General features: G+C 34.7%; 1 protein-coding gene across 2 annotated transcripts in view; it reads right to left on the reverse strand.

The window, feature by feature from the left end:
• Positions 1-439: 439 nt before the first annotated feature.
• Pde3b (phosphodiesterase 3B) overlaps positions 440-27,125 on the reverse strand; it is a 117,983-nt gene continuing 91,297 nt past the window's right edge. The window contains exons 6-16 of one of the 2 annotated variants that reach the window (XM_042691393.1): positions 24,893-25,103; positions 24,092-24,165; positions 22,824-22,960; positions 21,013-21,150; positions 19,784-19,895; positions 18,638-18,751; positions 13,746-13,945; positions 10,071-10,274; positions 7,057-7,218; positions 4,152-4,404; positions 440-2,456 (exon numbers count right to left, since the gene is read on the reverse strand). In XM_042691393.1, the coding sequence (XP_042547327.1) occupies positions 2,245-2,456; positions 4,152-4,404; positions 7,057-7,218; positions 10,071-10,274; positions 13,746-13,945; positions 18,638-18,751; positions 19,784-19,895; positions 21,013-21,150; positions 22,824-22,960; positions 24,092-24,165; positions 24,893-25,103 (1,817 nt within the window). In that variant the 3' untranslated portion in view covers positions 440-2,244. Of the gene's footprint in view, positions 2,457-4,151; positions 4,405-7,056; positions 7,219-10,070; positions 10,275-13,745; positions 13,946-18,637; positions 18,752-19,783; positions 19,896-21,012; positions 21,151-22,823; positions 22,967-24,091; positions 24,166-24,892; positions 25,104-27,125 lie in introns of both variants that reach the window. The other variant, XM_042691392.1, reaches the window with a different exon arrangement.

The raw sequence follows: 27,125 nt of genomic DNA on the forward strand, positions 1-27,125 counted from the left end.
TCAGAAGGCCAAGATCTGAGGATTGCAGTTCAAAGCCAGGCAGAAAGGTCCATGAGACTGTTATCTCCAATGAATCACAGAAAAAGCTGTAAGTGGAGCTGTGGCTCAAGTGATAGATTATAGATTACTAGCTTTGAACAAGTGGAGCTAGGGACAGCACCCAGGCCTGGAGTTCAAGCCTCTGGACCAGCAAAGAAAAGAAACGAGAAAAGAAAAGAAATTTGACTGAGTATGTTATGTGAGTATACACATATATGAATTAACACATATACCTGTGTATAATGTATTCTATAGGAAAGAAAATAATAGTGGAAATACATTTAGGTAGAATGCAAAATGTATTCTAGAGAAACATAGGTGATCTATCACATATATGTATATACACAGATATATACATATGCAGACATACATATAGACATATAAAAAGTGCAAGCCAATATATTATTGGTTAAAATTTTATTATTCAGTAATATATTAGTTTACAAACTGTGTGGCAATGGCAGCAAAACTAGCAGGAAAGAATTCAGCAACATTCAACACATTTAATAAATAAAGCTTAGTGATTCACTCACTTATAGAGGTTGAAGTAGCCTCAACCTTTCAATTCTTGGGCCTCTACCTCCTATGTACTAGGATTATATATATACACCACCATACCCAGCTCAAAAGAGCTTTGAGATCTTTCAGATAACCTATATATTGTAGTTAGGTTAAAAAAACTGCCAATATCACACTTTAAGTTAACTACCTTGAAAATCAACGGTTTACTGTCTTCAAAGCTGCATGATTCCAAAATATGTGGTCTTGATGGATAATGAAAAGTATTAGGTTTACCATCTTGGTATTATGTTGGTTGTTCTTTGTAACAGTAAATATTTTTTTCACAACTAGGGTACATATCACCACCTTAACAACTATATCAATATTATAAATCGATTTCTGTACAGCCATCTTAATATCATTTTTATATGCTTTTGTGTGAAATAATTTACCAAACTACTCAGATTTTATATAAAAATTAAGTATTCCCATTATTTACTTTATCTCCGAAATCAGGTTTACAATTGGGCTCCAAAATGATTAAGTACTGGTAGGTCATTTCTGTCATGTAGTTCTGAGGCATAAAAAAATCTAATAGATGAGTATAAGTTTATAGTTACCAAACACTTTACACCTAAAATATGGATATAATATTGCCACATATTCTAATTATTCAATGTATATGTCTTTCAGAGCTCATCATATTACTTTTATCTTTGATGATATTCGTTTCATTTCACTTTTTCATGAAAGCAAAAGACAGATTCCTTTTCCTTGTCTTTAATTAGTCTCACATTCATCCAAGAAGACAAAGTGATACTTATTCATAAAAAGTTAACATTAACATTAGGACAACTTTTTTCTTCTGGCAAATCTATGCCATGTTTATAACAATTCAATGTTTATAACACTAATCCTGAGCAAGAGTAAAAGAACAGTTTTGACTAAAGAACAAAATTCCTTCATTATTAAACAGATTTAAAATTCAACCATGGATCATAAAAATCAGTAACACTACAATTCTGACTTCTGATGTCCATGGCAAACCTGAATACTCTGAGCAAAAATAAACATGTAGTAGATAATACACAGCAATAAAAAGCATCAGAAATTGATGCACCTGGATTTTGTTAAATATAACAAAGGTTACTCAGTCCTTCATGGATAAACCTAGCTGGGATAACAGCACTGAGCAGTATACTGCCGTGAGCAGAAATCCCTCAAAAAGGCCACAATGGATTCATTTTTTAGATAGGTATAGACTTAAAAAAATACAAAGACATAAAAGATGCATTTGGAAATACTGTATGAATCCTGTTTTCATAAAAGCAGAAAGTTCTGGCCACTTTGGAAACTGAAATAAGTCACTTGAGAGTTTATAGTTACAGCCTCCCATCCCCTTGGAAAATGAGAGCTCACTACCCTGCAAAGCAGCATTATCACAAAGTATTTATACACCAGTGAAGACTTCAAGGGAGGACTTTGCAACAGAGGCCAAATGAAGCCTAGCTCTATGAATAATTTTGTAGTCCATTTGGTGAAAGTGCTTAGGAGTGGGAACCTGCCAGAACAGCAAGGATCCTCTCACAGTATTAAGGCTGGTCCACATGGGAATGGTCAGTTGAAAGTCAGCACAGTGAACATTAGGTAATGATTTCTGACCCTGGGAACAGCCCTCCAGGCTGCTTTAGTATGATTCTCCTTTTATTCAAACTGTGGCTCTTCCTCTTCATCTGCTTCTTCAATGACCTGAATCTCATCTGCTTGAGGTAATGTGTTCTCCACCTGTAGTTTATCCCCCTCAACTTTACATTTTTCTTCTTCCTCTATGATTTCCTTCCATATCTTGTGGTTTTCAGAGAGGTGGTGCATTAGCTGACAAAATATTCGCCGCCTGCCTTTCCTTCTTTGTGGCTCTGTGAAATTTAAAATAGACAAATTCTAATTATAGCCATATGACTCAGTCACTCATTCAACAAATAGGTTTAAGTGCCCATTATATTGTAAGTAGGCACGTAATCACGAAGGTTATAATAGTGAATAGAAAGATTAATAAAATAATCTCTGTGCTATGGCACCCAGATTCCATCTAGACTAACAATTTAAGTATGTTAGATGGTACTTAGTATTACAGATAGAAAAGAGAGAAAAGGAATGGAGGTAATTGAGTGGGTGGAAGGAGGGAAGTATTATACTGAAATTTCAGATGAAAATCAAAACAAATGAAGTTCAAAACCAAGAGAAAGAGAGGGAGAAGAAGGAGGGGGAGAGGCATGGGGACAGGAAGGGAGAAGGGGAGGGAGAGAGGAAGAAAGAAAATGAGAAAAGAGGTGGGGAGGGAAGGGATGGTAAGGGAAAAACAAAGGAGGGTAACAATGCTCCATGGGAAATGTATTCATTATCTCACTCATGTAACTGTAACCCCTCTGTACAATATCTTTACAATAAAAATATTTATTAAAATTTTTTTAAAAAGAAGACATTTAAAAGGCTTTTTGTGTTTTATAGCAAATGTAATTATCAACATTCCAGTGAAAATTAATTTTTAAAACCATGTCTTCGCAAAGTGATATTCAGGTGGCAACAGTCTAAGATTACTCATTGCTATGCTAATCCTAAATACAAAGCACATGTGTGTGAATGGGATAGGAAATATGTTCTTTGTAGTCATCTCTGTTCTGACTTATAAAGTATATAGAAAAAATAACTAGCTAGGCATAATTTATATAATAATAAAATAATTTAAGTATTTGATTTCATTCACAATTACAAAGGTAACATTTTTATTTTCTACTTATACTTGTTGTCTTATATAGGAAAACATGTCACTACTGTTTAACTCAAATTCATTCATAATACCATAAAACTTAGTTCTCCCCTGGAAACCAAGGAATGTATTTTCCTTTGCTTCTTCATTGTGTTGATGTGTCTTCCAAGACCAAATGAAAGGCAGATAGGTTGCTTTGAAAGTTGTGTTCCTCAACTTCCTGCAAAGTATTTGAGGAGGGGTAAGATAAAGGAGGCTAGCTAGGTCCCATCAACCTTATAGATGTGCAGAGATGGCCACAGCCCTAGCATGAGTACACAGGTAGAGTCTGATGAAGAGCCCTGGCTGAAGGACAGTATCTTTGAGAGACACTAGTCATTGATTAAACAAAAGTTCTTGTGTGTGACAGCATCAGCACAATACCTAGACCACAGCATTGCTCAAAACTTGACTATTGAATCTGAACATACTCAAGATGTGACTGCTGACTATGCATCTAAGAAACAAACATTTAAGCCGGGCACTGGTGGCTCACGCCTGTAATCCTAGCTACTCAGGAGGTTGAGATCTGAGGATCAAAGCCAGCCCGGGCAGAAAGTCCATGAAACTCTTATCTCCAATAAACGACCAGAAAACCAGAAGTGGCACTGTAGCTCAAGTGATAAAGCACTCGCCTTGAGCTGAAGAGCTGAGGGACAGTGCCCAAGCCCAGAGTTCAAAGCCCCACGATCGACCAAAAAAAAAAAAAAAAAAAAAAGAAACAAACATGTAATCCAAGTTAAATTTTTGGCATCAGAAGTTATTAATTTTGGGCATTTGTAGTTATTAAATAAATTGTCCTTACTAGGAATTAGATTGTCTCCCATGTCTTCATCATCTGTATCTAATTCTTCACCATCTTCATCATCACCACTTTCAGTGTCATCATCATCCTCTCCTTCTATCCACTGACCTGGTAGCAAACCAGCAGCATCATAGGAGTTGCATAGAGGACCCACAATGTGGGTGATAAAGGATTCTTGGAGTTTTGCTAGTTGAGGAGAAGAACGATCCATAAAGGGACTGATGGGTAGACCAAGATTTGCTTCTTCATCTCCCTGAGAATTTTAGAGAGAAAATACAATTTAAATTGCTGAAAATCAACTATCAAAGTTTGATACTAAAATTACCTTGAGAGCTGGTGAACTCACTAATGTGAGCCACCAGTACCTCAGGAGGCTGAGATCTGATGATCACATTTCAAAGCCAACCCAGGCAAGAAAGTCTATGAGACTCTGACCTCTAATTAAGCACCCCAAAAAGCAGAAAGTGGTGATGTAGCTCAGGTGTTAAAGCACTACTCTTAAGGGAAAATGCTCAGGGACAATATCCGGGTCCTGAATTCAAGTCCCAGGACTGGAACACACATAAAACATTATCTTGAGGTTTAAAAAAATACCCACATCAAAATAATCTTTACAAAGAAATATCAGTGAATATGTTTTTATATGTTGCTAAATGGTATAGTGTTTGCATAGCATTCATGAAGACCTCGGTTCAATCTCCAGTACCATTAAATAATGAAACCAACAAAAAAAAAAATTGCCGTCATAATTTCTCTACTTGATATATCCTAATTTTATTCTCCCATTCTGTCAACATACATCAATCAGTTTGCAAAAAAATAGAATTTTTTGGGGGGGGAGGGGACCCGGTCGTGGGGCCTGAACTCTGGGCCTGGGTGCTGTCCCTCAGCTCTTCAGCTCAAGGCTAGTGCTCTACCACTTGAGCCACAGTGCCACTGCCGGCTTCTTTCTTTTTGCTTATGTGATGCTGAGCAATCGAACCCAGGGCCTCATGCATGCAAGGCAAGCATTCTACCACTGAGCCACCTTCACAGCCCCAAAATAGAATTTTTTTCAAGTAAGTATGAGCAATTTTACTAACAACTTTCAAAATTCTATAACATTAAATATATTCTTTTAAAAAGAATGATATAATAGATAATTTTTTGTTGTTTTAATTGTGCTTCAAGTTTTTACATGGCTAAACTTTGCAAGTGCTTCTCAGCTCTTTCCTTTTTCTAATAACAGAACCCTTTGATGAATCTAAATGAGAAAGGCTAATATATAAAACGAATTAAAAATACAGGTACTGTGATTGAGGTGAGAATTTGGGCCTAAAGTCCAAATTGTCCTCTCATCGTTGCTTCTAGAAATTTAGTAAGCATACCTTGATAACAGATGTGGCTTAAAAACTTGCTTTTGTTACTTACAAGTTGTAGTATTGAGAAACTTCTATGCCCAATATTGTGTATAAATTTTAAATAAACTAACAAGGTTGCTATAAGGAATAAAAGCAATATTACTTAAAAGAGAGCATTCGACAAATGGTATTACTAAAGTCTGAGCTAGTTGGAAATTAATTACACCCTACAACATATAAAATTCTGCACTGGAGCAGTATTTACTGGTTATGAGCAAATAAAATCCTACAGAAACAACAGAAAATGTCCCTAAGAAAGAAATCTTTGAAGCCAGGTACAAGTGGCTCATACCTGTAATCCTAGCTACTCAGGAGGCTGAGATTTGAGGATGGTGGTTCAAAGCCATCCTCAGCAGGAAAGTCAGTGAGACTCTTTATCTCCAATTAACCACCAGAAAACCAGAAGTGGTGCTGTGGTTCAAGTGACAGAGTGCTCGCCTTGAGCTGAAGAGCTCAGGGACAGCACATAGGCAGAGAGAGAGAGGAGAGAGGAGAGAAGAGAGAGAGAGAGAGAGAAAACTAGGATTTTTGCCAACTGATCTGATGTTTCTAGATATTCTTTTTACAGCAGAGCTGAAAATGTGGTGATAACTTCAAGGTGATGGACCTGTCTATAATCCCAGACCTCAGGAAGCTACATGCAGGTGGATCATGAATTCAACTCTAGTTTATACTATATAGTGACACCCTGTCTCAAAAGAAAGAAAAGAGAAAAGGAAGGGAGGGAGAGAGGGAGGGAAGAAAGGAAGGAAGGAAGGAAGGAAGGAAGGAAGGAAGGAAGGAAGGAAGGAAGGGAGGGAGGGAGGGAAGGAGGGAGGGGGAGGGAGGGAGGGAAGCAGGGAGGGAAGGAGGATAAAAATTAAAAAGAAAGCAGGGTGCTAGTCTTTAAATATATAAATATATTCTGGGCAAACTTTGAAATCACTTAAAAACTGCTTCATCTAAATATCAACTGTACTATGTTGTAGATTCTCAAATTGAAAGGAACTTTACAATCACTGTCTATACGTGAGAATACATTGAATTCATCCCAGATTGTCAGTAAGCTTTTTGTTGTTCTTCTTACTTTGAATTTTGGCAGCAAAGGTAGATGTGAGAAAGACAAAAGAATCTCAGCAAATGTAACACACTCTAACCCTTTTCAAATGCAGCTCTGATTTCACTTACTGTAGATATCCAAATCTTCAAAATAATTTTACCTGGAATTTCACCTGGAACCTCTTTAAAAACATCCCACAAAACAGAAGATGCACAGAAATGGAGGGACAAAGGGTAAACAAATGCAGCAGTACTCACTAGACACTAAGTTGAACTATACAACTTGTGGGTGGGGACGGGAGGGAAAAACGGAGTGAGAGAAAGAGAGAGAGAAGTAAAGGGTGACATTGCCAAAAGGAAATGTACTCTTTACCTAACTTATGTAACAGTAACCCCTCTATACATCAACTTTATAATAACAGTGAAAATTTTTTTAAAAATCCCACAAATTCCGTGTTTCAACTTACCTGCTCATAAAATTCATTAACAATGCCTTCAGTCCATTTCAAATGCAAATCCCGAACTTTTGCTGGGCCATTTATATCTGCTAATTTGATGCACACCTGGCAGACTAAGAGGCGATCATTTTCACTGTTCCATTCTATACCATTACTATTGACATCATTAGCCTATTTTGGAAAAACAGAATTATTTTAGTCTCTGAAGTCATGAGGAGTTTTCTATTTTTTTAGCCAACCAACCTTAAAACTGTTTCCTGTTCAAATGACAGGAAGAAATTTCAGTAAATGATTCTTTTAATCAGTTTATACCAGAATATAAATCTGCATGAGTTAAACATCCCATTTAAGTATTGTGAGAATTTTGGTTCAAAAAAAGCATAGCATTCTAAAAGCAAACACCTATGGGTATTAACAGTTGAGATTATGACAATTATAATATATATATAGACATATTTTATGCATAGTAAATATATGCACATATATTAATAAAATTGTGAAAGTATAACTATTTGTATCTTTAAAAAGAACACGTAAAGAGCTAAGAATTTGGCTCTCACTATGAAAGGCAAAGTAATATAGTTTAAAGAACACAAATCCTAGAAATTTATCTTTTTAGTTTTAACTCCTAACTCAGGATGATTTACTAATTCATTGCATGACTCCAATAAAATTACATCTAACTGAAACATTCTTCATCTGTAAAGTTAGAAACACACTACCAATTTATATGTTGCCATGAGGATTAATAAATCGAAATGTCCTGTTTATAAGAAATATAAAATATTCCTTAACATTATTTAACTAGATGGGATTATCTCTTTAAGACAGACAAAGTTATTAGGCCCTTCAAGAACCCAAAGTTCCCTTAGTAAAAAATGAAGAGAACGTCCAGGCACCAATGGCTCAGGCCTGTAATACTAGTTACTAAGACTGAGATCTGAGCATCACAGTTTGAAAACAACCCCGGCAGAAAAGTCTGTGAGAGTTATCTCCAATTAACCACCAGAAAATCAGAAGTAGCACTATGAGTCAAAATGGTAGAGCACTAGCCTTGAGAGAAAAGGCTCAGGGGCAGTGCATAGGCCCTGAGTTCAAGTCCCATGACAGCCAAAAAAAAAAAAAAGAAGAAGAAAATGGGCCAATTATAGCTTTTGAACTTTAGTGTAATTATGGATTTTTTACACCAAAGCCTTTGTTAAAGGAAAAATTATGAAGACCATCACCACAGGGGGAAAAAAAATTTAAGCCAATGGGGAACATGGCTCCAGTGATACATGCATGCTTAGCAAGCATCAGGGTCTTAGTTCAATCCCAGTACCACCAAAAAGAAAAAAGAAATACTTAAAGCTGGATGTAGTAGCACACATGATGCAGTCCCAGCACTTGGGAGGTCAAAACAGGAGGACCATTATTTTTTTATTGTTGTTGCTGGTCTTGGGGCTTGCATAGTGCCCTGAGTTTTTCTGCTCAGGGATTCATGGAGCCAAAGCTCCATTTATGGCTTTTTGGTAGCTAATTGAAGATGAGGCTTATGGGCTTTCCTGCCTGGGCTGACTTCCAACTGCCACCCTCAGATCTCAGCCTCCAGAGCAGCTACAATTATAGGCCTTATAGGCACAACCAGTGCCCTGTGAAGACTGCCTGAGAATTGCCTGAGTTCCATGGCTCATTTGAGAGTAGCCTGCAGCTACATAGTGAAACACTGTTTCAAAAGAGAGAAAACTAGTAAGGAAAAGGAAAATAGGGAAATACTTTTAAAAGGAGGGCTCTTTTGAAAGGAGCCCTATTCTTGGCTGTTTTCTGAAAAATATCAGAACATTAATCCTTGCAAAATATAGATTCACACGTATTGAGTGTTGAACAGATAATCTTTCACCTGCAAAAGGTGAGTTTAGCATTTAAAATAATTTTTATTACTAAGTAAAAATAAAAATGAATATAAATATAAAGCTAAGCATCTTATTAATATTGTGATGATCTCATATAGAGGGAGTTATATCTAATACTCCCTGATTACCTTCTATTCCTGAAGGTAGAGAAAATCATTATAAAAATAATCGAGGAAAACAGCAGATTTCTGGCAGGATTCTCAGCAATCTAAAGAAAGGTTTTTAACTTTTTTCATCCCAAAATTTCTGAGAGATAGGCTATATTACCAAATACAACATTATGCTAGGCGAGCAGTTCTCTGTTCTCTAGTAAATAGTAATTCTTTCATTGGGGAGACTAGCCTGTTTTTTTCTCACTCTTCCCCAGCATAATGAATGCCCTTAGAGGGAATTTCTAATTGTTACTGAATGAGTTAATTATTCTCAAGAGGAAGAGTAGGGATTTTTCTCCTGAATATTAGCTAAAGACTCACTAATACAAACAAGGTGTAACAAGTGGGTGGCAAAGCAGGCAAAATTAGCTTCTTTTCATCTTTGGCCTAGCATTGGTAGCTCAAATCTATGATCCTAACTAATCAGGAAGCTGAGATCTAAGGATCACAGTTCAAAGCCAGACTAGGCAGGAAAGTCTGTGAGACTTTTATCTCTAATTAACTATTCCCCAAAACCAATGGAGCTGTGGCTCAAATGGTAGAATGTTAGCCTTGAGCAAAAAAGCTCAGGGACAGCACTCAGAACCTTAAGTTCAAGCCCCAGGATGGACACAAACAAAAACCACATATAATACATTACATAGCACTGTGTATGACATTCTCAAATCTGCCTATAAAATCTTTTGACATAATTGGTTCTTCATTATGTAAAAGAAAACCAATAAAATCAATAAATCAATAAATAAAATCAATAAAATAAAATAAATCAGTGAAATATATATATACCAAAAGAAAATATAACAATAGTATTTTGAATTAATTAAAAGTCATTATAAATAGATGTATTACTTGTATCAAGTGTTTATTCTTAATGAATAGTATTAATTTTAATTGAGCAAAATTAAAAGTAACTTTCATCAGTAGCACTGACAACAATGTTTTCCCTTTTGAAAATCAGGCACAAATTTGCATAACAAACCTTGGCATTGAATTCAGCAAGAAAGTCAAAATGCTTTTTAAGATCTGTGGCAAGGATTGCTTCAATGACTAAAAATCGAAAACGCTTGAATTCCACATGATCAAGATTAAGAAGGAAGTTGTATTCTGGTCGAGAAAGATATAGATTCCAAGCTGATGCAGCATGATGATTTTCTAGAACAGATCTATCATTGTACAGAACTGCCTGAAAACAAATAAAGAAAAATTAAGCAGGAATCTCAAAAGTAGGAAATAAATAGGAAGACAGTGAAAATAGAATGAGTACCTACTATCTACTAGATATTTTACCTTTTTATATCTATGAAAAAGGTGATCATTTTATAAATGTGTACACTAAACTGCAAAGAGGTTAAGATATACCTTTGCTTCCAGCACACATAGCTAGTAAATGAAAGGGTTATCTCCAAATTTCATTTTCTTTGTACATATAATATTGTGCCTCAAGTGTGGGAAAAGTAATATAATATATATATATATATATATTTTTTTTTTTTTTCTTTTGGTCTGTCATGGGGCCTGAACTCTGGGCCTAGGCACTATCCCTCAGCTATTCAGCTCAAGGCTACCGCTCTACCACTGAGCCACAGTGCTACTTCCAGCTTTTTCTTCTTATGTGGTGCTCAGGAATTGAACCCAGGGCCTCATTCATGCAAGGCAAGCACTCTACCACTGAGACACCTTCCCAGCCCCAGAAAAGTAATGTACATTTTTCTAATTTGAGGAGGGGAAGGGAAATAACAAAATGCTGATACAAGGATACAGGTTGACCCAGTTTTGTAACAATGAGATGTATAAGACACTATGTAGAAAATGAACTTTACAACTTTGGAGGGAGTGGGTAGTTGGGAAGGCAGGGAGAGAAGGAATGGTAAGGGAAAAACAAAGGAGGAGGTAACAATGCTTGATATGTGTATGTGTTGCATGCCAATCTTGGGGCTTGAACTCAGGGGCTGGGTGCTGTCTCTGAGCCTTTAGTACTCAGGGCTAGCACTCTGTTTTCTGGCTTTTAATTGGTTAATTGGAGATAAGAGTCACAGATTTTTCTGCTCACACTGGCTTTAAACCACAATCCTCATATCAGCTTCCTTATTAGAATTAAAGTCATAAGCCACCAGCATTGAACTTCATACTAATCTTAATAGACATCATAAATTCCAAAGAGAAAGGTTCACTTCAAAGACTACCTACAGGGTCAATTTCTAATAGTCTTGATAAAGTTATGCTAAAATTTGATGAAAATTTATAAACTATCTAAATAGCATTGTCTCATCAAGAAGTAAACTCAGAATAATGTGTAGATCAAACACTATTTAGACATTGTTAAATAAATGAATTTACCTTCATGGAATTTACATTCTAGTAAAGCAAGAAAAGTAATAAACAAATGTGTTTGTATGGGGTAGGAGAGAAGCTGCAGGTAGGGGAGAGAGAAAAAAGGAGAGAGAGAAAGAGAGAGAATGGAAAAGGGAGAGAGAAAAGGACGGAGAAGAGGGGAAGGAGGAGAAAGATAATTATGTTATTAGTGCTTGGACAGAGTAAACCAGGAGATAAAAGGGTATTTTTTTTTTATTTTTATTTGTCGGTCGTGGGGCTTGAACTCTGGGCCTGCGCACTGTCCCTCAGCTCTACAGCTCAAGGCCAGCGCTGTACCACTTGAGCTACAGCGCCACTTCCGGTTTTCTGGTGGTTTATTGGAGATAAGAGTTTCACAGACTTTCCTGCCCAGGCTGGCTTTGAACCGCGATCCTCAGATCTCACCCTTCTCAGCTAGGATTACAGGCGTGAGCCACCAGTACCCGGCAAGGGTGTTATTTTTAAGTCAGCATTCTAAACTAGCTACCACTGAGCATGAACCATTAAGATAAAAAACAAAGAGATTCTCACGTATCCAATAACTAAAAACAATATATCCCATCATCCTGTGAAAGTTATCTAAATGTGAGTAAAACAAGGGTGGTAACTAAGACAAAAGAAGATATGGGATTACTAGACATTTTCACACAAATACAGAACTTCATGGTAAAGGAGTGCCAAGATAACAGCTATTTTTCCAGACTATATACCTTAGTGGTACTGCTATTTGAACCAAAGCTTCACCCTTGCTAGGTAGCTGTTTTCAATATACCGTTTGTACAAATTATATTTGTATATCATTGCTTTAATTTTTTGCATGTATGAGGGTTAACAAAAAGAATTCATTATTTGTGATATCTTGAAAGAGAAGAAATATGGACATGGGGTCTCTTGAACTTTTCTGCCTGAGCTAGCCTGGAACCATGATCTTCCTACTCTCAGCCTCCAACATAGCTTGGGTTAACATGCACTATTATCAGTGATAATACAGTATAGCTGTATTGTTAGTATATCCAGCTATGGACTGAAAGGGATCTTGAGAGCTTTCCAGGTTGGGCTGTCCTCAAACTGCTATCCTCCCATTCTCAGCCTGGCAAGGTTACTTGGAATACTAGGAATACAGGTCTGAGTCACTGACATCCAATTGAGTCTCTACTTTTTCTAAGGCATGTGGCTAGAAATACATGTATAAAATTTCAGGAACCAACATAAACACCAACAACAACATTTAGTTTTTCTATAACCATATATGTAGTTCTAAGTCCTCATGTCCAATCAGATTACTAGTATGAGAATGTAATCATTGATTACATTCAATTGTTGGGAATTCCTATCACTTTATTTAAACTATGACTCTAAAGGATCAGATATATTGGATACAAAAGTAATATTATTACACAAGAAGTACAAACATATATTAATATGTTCATAATGAAAAAACATAGGGTCTGCATATTAAGGCAAATTTTAACAGAATGGGGAGAGCAACTGAAAGATTAGTATTTATCCTTTAATTTATAGCTTTTAGCCATATTATGGCTTAGATTTAGCCAGTTTTATCAGTTTGATCAAAGACAAAAATGTGTTCAGAAAGGTTTCCAAAATTTTCACAAGGCAATGATTTATATGATTTGTCATTATATATGGTTTTATATTATTTATGTCATAAACAATTTACTTTAGCTCAAGAAAAGTGATTTTTCCCCTAACTTACTATAATCATGTTTTTTTTTAAGTTCCTATTTCTTTATTGAGAACAGTAATCATTAAAACTGTTGGCAAGGATGCAGGAACAGGTATGTTGGGGAAATCTTTTTTCTTCTTTTTTAAATATTTTTTATTGTAAAGATTCTGTACAGAGGGGTTACAATTACATAGGCAAGGTAATGAGTCCATTTCCTATGGAGCATTGTTACAGCCTATAGTCATGTTTTTATTCAATTAATTACAATGTAGGGCTTTAGGGAGAGACAGAATGGCTTTTTGTGGGGGGAGGGGGAGGTCCAGTCATGGGGCCTGAACTCTGGGCCTGGGCGCTGTCCCTCAGCTCTTCACCTCAAGACTAGCGCTCTACCACTTGAGCCACAGTGCCACTTCGGGCTTTTTTCTTTTTGCTTATGTGGTGCTGGGGAATCAAACCCAGGGCCTCATGCATGCAAGGCAAGCGCTCTACCGCTGAGCCACCTTCCCAGCCCCAGAATGGCTTTAGGACTCAAATAAAGAATGGCTTATAAAGGGATGTACAAAAGAGTTATTAATATTAAAAATTACTTGTCAAACTTTCTTAAAAAGAAGTTCCTACCTGAGGTGCATTTGTAGCCACAAGAAATGCATTTGTTCTCCCTGGGTGATCATAATCATGCATGGCAGCTGCCACATACAAAGCCATCAATTCTAATGCAGGAATGTTTGAAGACAGGCAGCCATAACTCTCATCTGGAATTGAGCAGCTCTTTGAAGAAATGTAAGCAATTTGCCCACGAGTAACTCTACCATCAGAATCTGAGAAACAGTAAGTAGCAAAATAAACAAGAATTAGAAGCTATCTTCACCACAATTATGTTAAAGACAGAATTCCCATAGGTAATATGATTATTTATCTTAAAATGTATACCATGGGCTTTAAAGGAATAAACATTTTCCAACACAACTGACATAAAAATAATGCTAAATATAATCCTGGAGTTGTGAACTTTGCAGGCCATCAGAGGACTCTATTATTCCTACTCTCATAGGACATTTGATGCTTTCTTACTCAGGCTAACACTTTTTAAAAATACGACTTTCTAAATATTTGTTATTTAAAGGCTAGATAATGGCCAGGAAATTGGATCTAAGAAAAAATGAAATTTAAAATTAATTTTTATTTTTATTTTTTTAAATCCTTTTTTTGGGGGGTCCAGTCATGGGGCTTGAACTCTGGGCCTGGGCGCTGTCCCTCAGCTCTTCAGCTCAAGGCTAGGGCTCTACCACTTGAGCCCAGTGCCACTTCCGGCTTTTTGTTTGTTTGTTTGTTTATGTGGTGCTGAGGAATTGAACCCAGGGCCTCAGGTATGCAAGGCAAACGTTCTACCACTGAGCCACCTTCCCAGCCCATAATTTCTATTTTTAAAAACATGAAGATTAGGATTTTATCTTTTCATCAAACAAGGACCCTCAATACACATGCTTTTCAAATCCCATCCAGAAAGGTTAAATTTCACTTGCAACACTAACTCTATAACTCTTCTTTCCTTTCTTTTTTCCATGAAGGTTTTTATAAACTCATGGAAGCTGGGCACTGGTGGCTCACACCTGTAATCCTAGCTACTCAGGAGGCTGAGATCTGAGGATCACAGTTCAAACCAGCTGGGACAGGAAAGTCCCTGAGACCTTAATCTCCAATAAACCACCACAAAACCAGAAGTGGTGCTCTGGCTCAGTGATAGAGTGCTAGTCTTGAGCTGAAGAACTCAAGGACAGCATCCAAGCCCAGAGTTCAAGGCCCACAACTAACAACAAACAAACAAATAAGCAAACAAATAAATAAACAAATGGAATGAAGACTATACAGAGAGGAAACATGGAAAACAGGAAATATTTCAGTCAACTCTATTTTATTCCCTTGTTAGGAATAATATGTTCTCTGTATATACTATACTTTTGATTCTTTTTAAAATATTTTTATTGTAAAGATACTCTACAAAGGGGTTACAGTTACATAAGTAAGGCAATGAGTACATTTCCTGTCGAGCATTGTTACCCCTCCTTTGTTTTTCCCCTACTGTCACTTCCCTTTTTGTTATTTTGTTATTTTGTTATTTCCCTTCCCCTCCCCAAATTAGAAAAATGTATATACAAGATGCAGGGCACCAGAAACAAATACAGTGACAACAGGGTTATACCATGGAGGAAGAACATCAAAAGAAACAAAAAAAATCACTTAGTACATTAAAAACAACAGCAACAAAGAAAAAATCTCTTGTGCCCATATCTTCAGGTTCATTTTGCTTAGCATCATCTTATATGGTCATATGTACATAGCTTTTGACCTTTTCTGCTTGTCTGGTAAGATTATCCTAGACATATACTAGTTATTGCAAATGAGGGAAATCATGGGACCTATGTTTCTTTGGGCCTGGCTTACTTAATATAATTTTTTCCAAGTCTTTCCATTTCCTAACAAATGGGGCGGTGTCATTCTTTTTAATGGAGGCATAAAATTCATACATACATATACATATATATACATATATGTGTGTGTGTGTGTGTGTGTGTGTGTGTATGTGTGTGTGTGTGTGTGTGTGTGTGTATAATTTTCTTGATCCATTCATCTACTAAGGAGAATCTGAGTTGGTTCCACATCTTAGCTATGGTGAATAATGCTGTGATAAACATAGTTGTGCTGATAGCTTTAGTATGGCCTTTTGTGACCATTTGCATAAATGCCCAAAGTGGGATTGCTGGGTCATAGGGGAGCTCTATGTGGAGTCTTTTGGGGAACTTCCATACTGCTTTCCAAAGTGGTTGAACAAGTTTACATTCCCACCAACAGTGCAGTAGGGTTCCGTTTTGGCCACATTCCCTCCAGTATCTGTTGTTTTTAGATTTCTTGATTATAGCCATTCTAACTGGGGTAAGGTGGAATCTCAATGTTGTCTTGATTTGCATTCCTTTTATGGCTAGAAAAGTTGAGCATTTCTTCATGTGTCTATTGGCCATTCTTATTTCCTCTTCAGAGAGGTATCTCTTTAAGTCTTTTCCCACTTATTAATGGGGCAGTTGTTTCTTTGAGAATTTGCTTTGGGGGGATCTAATTTTTTGAGTTCTAAATATATTCTAGATTTGAGGCCCTTGTCCATTGTATAGCTAGTGAAGATCTTCTCCCAATCTGTGGGCTTTCTATCGATCTTGCTAGCTATGTCCTTTGCCAGGCAGAAGCTCTGCAGTTTCATGCAATCCCATTTGTACAACCTTGCTTTGATTTGTTGTATTTCTGGGTCTTCATTAAGAAAATTTCGGCCTGTGCCAAGGAGCCCTAGAGTTTCTCCTATTCCTCCCTGTAATGTTTTCAGGGTGTCTGCTTTTACTTCTAGGTCTTTGACTCATTTGGAGTTGATTCTGGTGCAGAATGATATATAAAGACCTAGCTTTAGTTTGCTACAGGTGAATAACCAATTTTGCCAGCACCATTTACTGAAGAGACTGTCTTTCTTCCATTCTATTTTTTTAGCTCCCTTTATCGAAGATTAGGTGGCTACAGGTCTGTGGGTTCATTTCTGAGTCTTCAGTTCTATTCCATTGGTACTTTTGGTCTTTAATAGCACTTGTATTTTTATGTACTTTGTTGGCTTTATCTAGATAGTCATGCTGTTATTTTTTGATAATGAGAGCTTATGAAATTATAAAAAAGGAACTATTTGGAATAAATAGCATATAAAACCAAAGATATAAGACATACAAAATTTCCCCTGTGTAAAACTAATTTATGCCAATAAGGAGAGAAAGAAGGGAGAGGAAGAGAAACAAAGGAAAGTAGGAGGGAGAGAGAAGGAGAGGTGGAGAAAGAAAGAGAGAATGTTTTATGGAAACTAGAGATGACTTAATTTGTTGAATACACAATGTTTTTTTAGCCTAATTTAATTGATTCTCTGTTATCACAACAATTCTGTTTAACATAGTGACTTTAATGCTCCAGAAATACAGTATTTCATTATTTTCATGCCATTTTTTATAGAAATTAACTTTTTAAAATAAATATGAAAAACCTATTTCTGAAATATTTTTAAAAAACTAAATGTATACAAAAGGATATATGAAAGCAAACTTCTAAGACAAATTATTAATATCAGTGTCAATAATTTGAATTTCATCATGTCATATCCATTCTGAATTTCACATAGAATTATAAAAACATATATTTAAAAAGAAAAATGGTAAATATATACTCAATAATTGCTTAAACTTACATATTAGGATCTGATATACACGAGTGTATATATGTAACAAAAATTAATATAAAAAAGAAACTTGGTACATATATACAATGAAATTTTACTAGAAAGAGTAATGTCATCTGTAGGAAAATGGAGAGACCTAGAAAAAAATCATGTTATGTAAGCCCGTCTCAGAGGGACAAACAGTGCATGTTTTCTCTCATATGTGGAAGCAAGATGTAAAATACAGCTACATATGATAACATAACAGGGCTCTATATGTTTTCATACAAACAAACTGATTAAAAGATGCTATATTTATGGGAGGAATCCAAAGTTGTGACTTCTCTGAGTAACTAATGTAGTTTACCAAAATGAATACCAGAAAGTGGAAAACATGCCTTTGGGGGAAGGATAAAAGTAGGTGAACATGAATGAAAGGAAAAAGGGTAGGCCAATTTAATCATTATAGTCAATGTACATTATGTAAAAGTTGAACTATGTAACTTGAAGGTAGGGCAAGGAGGAGGAAAATGGGGGAGAATGATAGAAGGGTAACACTGATCAAGAAGCACTGTTCTGATAACCCAACTTATGGAATTGTAATGTCTTTGTACAACTACTTAATAATAAAGAAAGATGGTAAGAATGATTAACAAAGAGGACACGTACAAACACCTCAATGAATTAAAAGAGAATATAATCATTTGTAAGAATTCTATTCTGATATATGTATATTATTGGAGTAGCCCCTCCTCCCCTTTATATCCCAAAATACAAGAATTGTGTTATAATTAATTATAGTTACTGAAATAATTATATTTATAATTTGGACTATTATTTACTTTTGGAAGCAGATTTGATTGATCACAAAGTTTTTTAATAGTTATGTGAAACTTTTAAATAAATTCTTTTTAGGTTGGTAATTCTATATATCTTATACATAATACACCCATGGAATGCACCAAAAACTGAAAAAAAATCAAAGAAATAATTATTGCAATGTTCAGAATAATGGCTACCTCTGCGAGGAGAGCAACAGGATGGGAAAGAGATGGGAAAGAGACAGCAACAAGGTAAACCCAGAACTACTAGACCTAAATCTAGCTTTTAAGTGGATTAATAGGTTTAAAATTTTTTTGTCAGTATTAGGTATCATAGTTTATGTAATTCTTTTATGTACCAGAGGTTAAAGAAAAATATTGAAGAGGCAATAAAATTAGACAGCTTGATTATATTTAATCAAATAATTAAAATAAAAACTTATAGGAAGACATACCTGTTTCATTTCCTGTTTCATGATTGTTATGGATCTGTTGTAAGCCTGGAATTGGCCGTGTTGTCAGATACCAAACTGCATGTAGGACATCTGTGGCATGTATACGATTATGATCTAAAGTCATTAAAATATTTTATTAAAATAATCATTATTTAAGCTTGACCTAAGACATTTATAAAGTATAATCATTTTCTGGTCATATCACATCCCCACAAATAAACATGTATGAGTTAGTATATGTTCCCATAATTGTGTTTTATCTTATCTATTTCTAATATATCTTGATATATTAAAAAGTTCTCTTGGACAGGTATGGGTACATGGCTGTAATCCCAGTTACAGGGGTTCAAGGAATGGAAATAGCCTCAGGCAAAAGCAAGACTCTCCTTCATTTATTTTTCAGGTAATGTGCCCATATGAAAGGCAACTACAGAATATTCCAACACATACAGTAAGTTGTATCTTTGTCTAATATGAAATTTAAATTCACTAAAAACCAAAGTTAAAAGTTATTCCATGGGGGGGGCTGGGATGTAGCTCAGTGGCAAAGCGCTTGCCTAGCAAGTACGACTTCCTGGGTTTGATCCTCAGTACCAAAAAAAGAAAAGACAAAAAAAAAAAAAAGGAAAAGTTATTCCATAAATCAGAACATGTTTTAAAACACAAGTTCTATGGATAAATTTAAAACATTTTAAAAATACAAATATTGTTGAAATTCTTGACTTAATATATTTAGAAAGATAAAGTACTCTGATGAATATTAGTATATTAGAATATTAGTATAGATGTATGCTTTATAACAAGGCAAAAAGTATATAATAAGCATTGTTATGATTCACTTCACAAAAATAAGTTTATGTAAGGAGAAAGTCTTGGAGGGTATATATCAAAATTTAACTCTAGATAATGGTGATACAGATTTTATATTTAAATCTTTACTTAAAAATTTCTCAAACATGTACTTTAAAAAATTCTTAAGGGGACTGGGGTGTAGCTCAAGTGGTAGAGTGCTTGCCAAACAAGCACAAGGCCTTGAGTTCAAATTCCAGTAAAAAAAATTTAAGGAACCATGTGAAGAGAAAAATGTATTATTGAGGAAAGATCTTGCATTATTTGAATTTATGTATAAGATAGGTTAATACTTACATGGAATGTCACGATAGCCATTTTCTAATGCACGAAAATAGTTCATGAATTCTTGAGTGGGAATCTTAAATATTTCCAATAGACTAGTGTCTTGAAATAAGGTATACATAGCCTAAATGTAAATTAAATTAAGTTCACTTTAAAAATCAACAAATTTCTATCTACAGATGAATAAGGTATTTTTTTATTTTCATTTAGGATGGTTAATCATGTATTTATCATTAAATTATTAAAAGCTTCTTTACAATTTATTTCTTCAAAAATAAAACTGAGCCAGACACTGGTGGCTCATACCTGTAATCCTAGCTCTCAGGAGGATGAGATCTGAGGACCACAGTTAAAAGCCAACAGGGAAGGAAAATCCATGTGACTCTTATCTCCAATTAACCACCAGAAAACCAGAAGGTGGAGCTGTGGCTCAAAGTGGTAGAGCACTAGCTTTGAGCAAAAAGAGCTCAGGGACAGCGACCAGGCCCTGAGATCAAGACTCATGACAAAAATAGGAAGAGAGAGAGAGAGAGAGAGAGAAAAAAAAAAAAGACATAAATCTATAGGCCATGTAACCAAAAGAAACCAAACATATCATGTTTCAATTTTTTAAATTTCCCATTCTTAAGTGGAAAATATTGTTAATCTTCCTACTTTAAAGTATTTTTGAAAGTCAGAAAATCACATTTGTCCCCTAAAGAACCTAAAGAGATGAACATTGATGTCTGCAATATAATTTGTCCTTAGGGTTTTGCATTTTGTAAATAAGGTATTTAAGGAATTAATTAGAGTCATATTTTGATGAAGGTGAGACTGACATTGTTATATAGATTGATCAAGTAGACCCTGAGTCTAGGTTCTAGCATGAAATGAACCATTTGGCCTTACAGAGAGATAGGTGAAAAAAATAAAGCTTCAGTTACAGTAGTGGAACTAAAATATTATTTATGTCCTTTTATACCTCAAGATTCAAAGGAAGGTAAGTCATTATTACTTCTCTGACTAAACTAAATTCCATTAATATAATCAAATAAACTACATATATTTACGTATAAAATATGCATACTACATGTAATATAATTGTTTTATATATTTGGGTTTTTTTGAAAAAAATAAGTACTTCAATAAATAATGCAAATGCTAAACTAATATCTAAAGCACTAGTATATTTAGGTTTTGCTTTTATAAACATTAGAGAAAAATTAATGTATAGAAAAATATAGTGATATTTGAAAACAAACCTGACTGAGAATCCTTCCTGATTTTTCCCCCATCTTTTCTGCAAGCTCAAAAATTTGAAAATTCCAATTACTCATCTTTTCTATTAATGAGTCATAATCTTCTACTAACATCAGGTCCAGTGATGCATCTTGTTCAATCTGTACGTATATTAGGGGGAAAAAACCAAGATATTGTGAAATCCACATGTAAATGAGAACAGCTAAAATTGAATATTAAAGACTGAGAGTGTCAGAAGAAATGGTTCACACCTGTAATCCCCGGGATAGAGACTTGAGAATCATTAGCCTGGGAAAAGATTAGCAAGATCTTATCTCAAAGCACAAGCCAGGTATGGTGATTTGGACCAATCTCAGGTATATAGGAGTTATAAAAAGGTTGGAGGAAGGGCTGGGAAGGTGGCTCAGTGGTAGAGCGCTTGCCTTGCATGCATGAGGCCCTGGGTTCGATTCCTCAGTACCACATAAGCAAAAAGAAAAAAGCCGGAAGTGGCGCTGTGGCTCAAGTGGTAGAGCGCTAGCCTTGAGCTGAAGAGCTGAGGGACAGCGCCCAGGCTCAGAGTTCAGGCCCCACAACCGGACCCAAAAAAAAAAAAAAGGTTGGAGGAAAATTAACTAAAAATGAAAAGGCCTAGGAGCATGACCCAATTGGTAGACTGTTACAAGACCTTGAGTTCAAATCTTATCACTTCCAAAATTAAAAAGATCATTAGTGTTTTCTATTGTATTATATATCCTATATGTTATTTACTTTTATCTGCATTTGCAGATTTTCATTGTAGAATGATATACAAATATAAACATTTCTTCTATCAGAAAATTAATTAACCTAAAGTCCATTGTTTTCACTTTAAAAGTTACAGCTATCAAGAGGTAAGAGTCTGGTGCTTGTGAGTCACATCTGTAATCCTAGCTACTCAAGAGGCTGAGCTCTGAAGATTCTGATTCAAAGCTAGTTCAGACACAGTAAGTCGATGAGACTCCTATCTCCAATTATCTGCCAAAAAGCTGGAACTGATACTGTGGCTCAAGTGGTAGCGAATCAGCCTTGAGTGGAAAAACTAAGAGACAATGCCCAGGTTCTGAGTTCAAGCCACAGTGTCTGCATTAAAAAAAAAAAAAAAGGCGGGGCGGGGGGGGGGGGGGCTGGGGAGAGATGCTCATTTCAGTATATTGACATTTATTACTAAGACAGACTCCCCAAATAATGGATAAGATTGTTTCCTAAAAGCTCACATTTTGAATTTCAAGAAAAACACGGCTTTTCTAGGTATACTGTTCTCTTTGTGTTTTTAAATGATTACACAACTTCTCTCTATATTTTAAAATATACATCAAAGAAATAGACTAACCTATATCTACTATAAAATTAAATAAATGTATTCATTTTAAAATAAATGCAGGGCTGGGAAGGTGGCTCAGTGGTAGAGCGCTTGCCTTGCATGCATGAGGGCCTGGGTTCAATTCCCCAGCACCACATAAGCAAAAAAAAAAGATGGAAGTGGTGCTGTGGCTCAAGTGGTAGGGTGCTAGCCTTGAGCTGAAGAGCTGAGGGACAGCACCCAGACCCAGAGTTCAGGCCCCACGACTGGACCCAAAAAAAATAAAAAATAAAAAAATAAAATAAATGCAGCTTATTGCTTTCTGATGATAGGTTTAGAACTATTTATTCTATGTAGCCAAAGCACTATTTCAGTTATTGTAACTTCTCAATAAAAATAAGTAAATGAAAATATCATTACATTAATTAATTTCATTCTGAGTAAAACTGTATTTTATACTTTAACATAATCGTATTGAAATTTATCTTTTACATTTGGTTGCTGTGCCTCTTCCGTTAGGCGATTATCACCTTCCAAAAATAATTTTCTGCAATCTCTCTTCTCTGTTTCCTCTTCCTGCTGAATTTCTGTAAGGTTGAATGGTTCTTTCAAAAAAACACGGTTGTCTTCTGCACCTTTCAAAAAGCACATATAGCAATAAAGAAAAATATGGTTGCCATAAATGTACAGCTTTGCAAGAAAAATGGTTATTGCTTTAATACCCAGAGTGAACCATAATAGAATTCTGCTTAAAGTATACCATTGAGTTGTATCTAGTCAGACTATTCTGCACAAGTGCCTTGTGCTTAGGTAACTCAGATATTTCACATATTAAGTACATTATATATCTACTCAAGGATGAAAGAAAAGGATGGGTATTCTTTATACAAGTGGGAAATAGAAAAAGCCAATCCCTAGCAGCACAAACTTTCTTTCCAATTTGATATCAACATTCATAATTATAAGTGAATACAACTAGGCCACTTGTAAATTTTAAAGCAAAATATCATGAATTTTGAGATATTTCTCCGACCATGTAATTAATAATATTCTTTCTCAACTCACATGGAAAAGTGGAGTAGTAACCAAATAATACTCAGTCACATGTTTAAAAATAGTCCTATTTATTCTGTCTTTATTACCTTAAACAGAAAATGTTTTCTAAACCCATAGAATAATAAACAAATTAAGTCCTTTAAGATCATTAATTTTAGTTATAAACAATTATTCTATCAACAACAATATTTTTGTTTGATGATAAAACATGTTTCAGAATGATATAATTAACTATACTTTTCTATGACATGCATAATTACATGTATGACAGCATGCTAACACTTTGGAGCTTAGGCTGTGTTTAGTACAAGTCTTACTATCTATCAAAACTAGCCAAAACCAAAAATATTTATCTGCATATTTTTTAATCTTCAAAGTACTTTCATCATCAACTATTTATAATTTGGTCTTTTAAAATTATTCTTTCTTTTTTGTTGTAATTTGTTCTTACTAATTCTTCTATAAAATCATTTAAAATCATTATCTTCACTTTAAAGATGAATAAATGAGAATTAAGGATTTAGCTCAGCAGTTATGCTCTTGCCTAGACTATACAAGTTCTTTATTTAGGTTCCAGGCATTGCAAAAAACAAAACATAAAAACTTACAGATGGATAAATGGAAGTTAAACTTATTTATTCATACATTCAGGACAAATACCATAAGAAATTACTCTTAAACTCAAATGCACACTCAAATCTTACCTGATTTTCCACTATAGTGGTCTGTACCATCCAATTCACATGTTGAAACATATTTTAGTATTTGATGTCCGCAGCTTATAGAATACAATAGATAAATATATTTATATTGTGAGGCTTAAAAGCTCTTAACCTAAATATGATTACAAAATCTGTTTAATTTTTAACTAAGACTCCAAATACAATACATCCTAATATTCCAATCTATGGTAAATATAAGTCTTTAGGTGGAGTCCAGTGCTGTGGCTCACCTCTGTAATACTAGCTACCCAGGAGGTTGAGATCTGAGGATTGCATTTCAAAGCCAGCCTGGGCAGGAAAATCTGTAGGACTCTCTTCTCCAACTAACCACACAAAAAAGGCCAGAAGTAGAACTGTGGCTCAGGTGATAGAGCACTAGGCTCAGGGATAGTGCCCAGGCCAGGCCCTCTTCAAACTCTAAAACTGATACCCTCCCTCAAAAAACCTTTACATATTAGAAACTGTCTGTTCTTGAAGGAAATAAAATATTTTTGAAAGTCACCATTGGAATCTGAGGTAAAATACATATTCCTATCAAAACAGAAATGAGACTTAACACACTGGATACTACAAACAGGCACTAATGTTATGCATGTTAAAATTACTATTATTCATAAGTAACTTCAATGGAGATATTTAATTAGAAAATTAGCAGTATCACTGAAATGGGAAAACATTTATTTTGAATAAAAACTAATAAAGAGGATAGGATTAATTTATCATCTAGTTTTTGCTAGAAGTAGAAAATTGGTAACACTATTAATATAAAGTTAAGAAACATACCTGTTACACAGATTGCTATCAGAATTTCTACAGTACTGATTAAAATCTGGTGTACTGGGTACATTACCCAGAGATCTATGTAAAACAACACTTGGCTTAGAAAGGAAATCAGCTGTATCAGGAAATTCTATGGGTGATCGATTAGTTAGAGAGCCAGAAGACACTGGACCATAGCTGGGAGAATTCATAGGACTCAAGCTGGGCAAAGCACCTTAAAAATTTAAAAGAAAGGAATATATGTTAACAAATATATAGATATATATATATATGTTTTCATTGTATTTATGTTTATATAAAAAGCATTTTCCTTCTCCAAAAAAAGCATTTGTAATTAAAAAGTTAAAATTTTGAAGGGGGTCACAAGACATTCTAGGAATTTAGTAATTGTTATATCTGTCATCATCAGTCACTATTGCGTAAAGAGCCTTTGACAGAATACTATATAAAAAATAGCACATATTGAGAATGTGACTTTAATTATATTGCGTAGGATAAATTTTCCTAATGCATATTTGTTTTAATTATATTTAAATAGTTGTACAAAGGAGCTGCCATTTAATAAACTAGTTTATGAATAAAACATATCTTGATCAATCTCACCCTATTCAACTAATCCATGTTCTTTACCTTTCACAATTTGTAAAAAAGATATCACAGTGATTATCTACATGAACAGGGTCTCAGGTTTTACTGAATTTTTATTCCATAACATTATATTTTATTCTATTTTACTTATTTATATAACTTCCAATTTATTTAAGAACTAATGTTCTTAACAACAAAACACAAGTTGAGGATGTAATAAGGTTATCCACTAATACAATAGCATGTCCCTCTTTAAAATATCCTAAATATTTTCAGCTCATCCATCCATTTAACAAATATTTGGCAACCTAGTATATATATTGAAAATGTCTACGGCTTTACAATGTAGGGGAAAATACTATCCCTGAAACTCAAGAAACCTAGAATATAGCAGAAAAGCAAACTAGTATTAAATGCTAAAATAAAGAGTACTAAAAACAAAACAAAAACAACAACAACAGAAACCCAAACACTAGAGATGTTGCTTCAATCCTGTTGGTTGGTGACTACCTTAACTAAGGCAATGTAGCCTTACCAGAGAAATGTAGGAAGGTTGAAGACTTTAGTTGAAATACAAATCCAAGTAAAATGTAATTCAGAGGAAAGAAATAACAATAAAGACCTACAATGTTAAAGGCATAAAACATATATAGATAGGTGTGATGCTATCACCTTGGCTAGGTTATGAGTGCCTGGTTATTCAATCAAAACACTAGATGTTGCTATTAATATTTCTTCTAGATACAATAAACATGTAAACTAGTAGACTGAATAAAGCAGGTTAAATTTCATAATGTAAAAACATAAATACAAATTGTATACTTTTAAAATATACAACCCAAATGCTGATTTACATACACTATACATGTGAAATAGTTATCACAATGAAATTAATTAGTGTATTCACTTATGTGTATTTGTGTTTGTTGAAGACAGTGAACAAAAGTTTGTACATCACTTTAATCTTTCAAGTTGTTTCATAGACAGAGAACTGTAGGTAATAATTTTTCTCTTTCAATGTTTTAAAAACAATATTCTATTGGCTTTGGTTTCCATAGTTTCTGTTAAAAAGTCATTATCAACATTATTCTTGGAAAGTAATCTGAATTTTTCTGGTCACTTTTGAGACTTTTCTCTTTATCTTCATAATCCAGAGATTTGATTGCTTTGTCTGTGATTTTTTTCCTCTGCATTTAGTTTGCTTAGAGTTCACAAAGCTTTATGAATCTGATGTTTTCTTTTTTTCATTTTGAAAAACTGTTCCCTCTGATTATCTTTCTCCTTTGTAACTTTTTCACATATACAGTAGAACTTTGGGAGCATGTCATATGTCTCTTACATAGGACATATGTTAATTGCAAAATTTTCCCTCTTTTTTGTTTCTGTTTTTTATTTATCTTAGTGTTCAGTGTTGTTTGCTGTTGCATTCAATCTACTCCTAACCCAACAACAAGATTTTGATTTAATCAAACACTTTCTCACTTCTAGCTGCCCATTTTTTCTCTAGTCAAAATATCCACATTTTGCCCATTTCTTGTTTTCTTTAAGAAATCATTGTTGTTTTAAAATACTGCCAAATCAGAACAAATGTCATATATAAATTTCCTTTAGTGCTTGATCATCAATAATATATTACTATTTCTTCACG

Source organism: Dipodomys spectabilis, unplaced genomic scaffold (genome assembly GCF_019054845.1).
Source record: "Dipodomys spectabilis isolate Male_0828 unplaced genomic scaffold, ASM1905484v1 ptg000145l, whole genome shotgun sequence".
NCBI lineage: Eukaryota > Metazoa > Chordata > Mammalia > Rodentia > Heteromyidae > Dipodomys > Dipodomys spectabilis.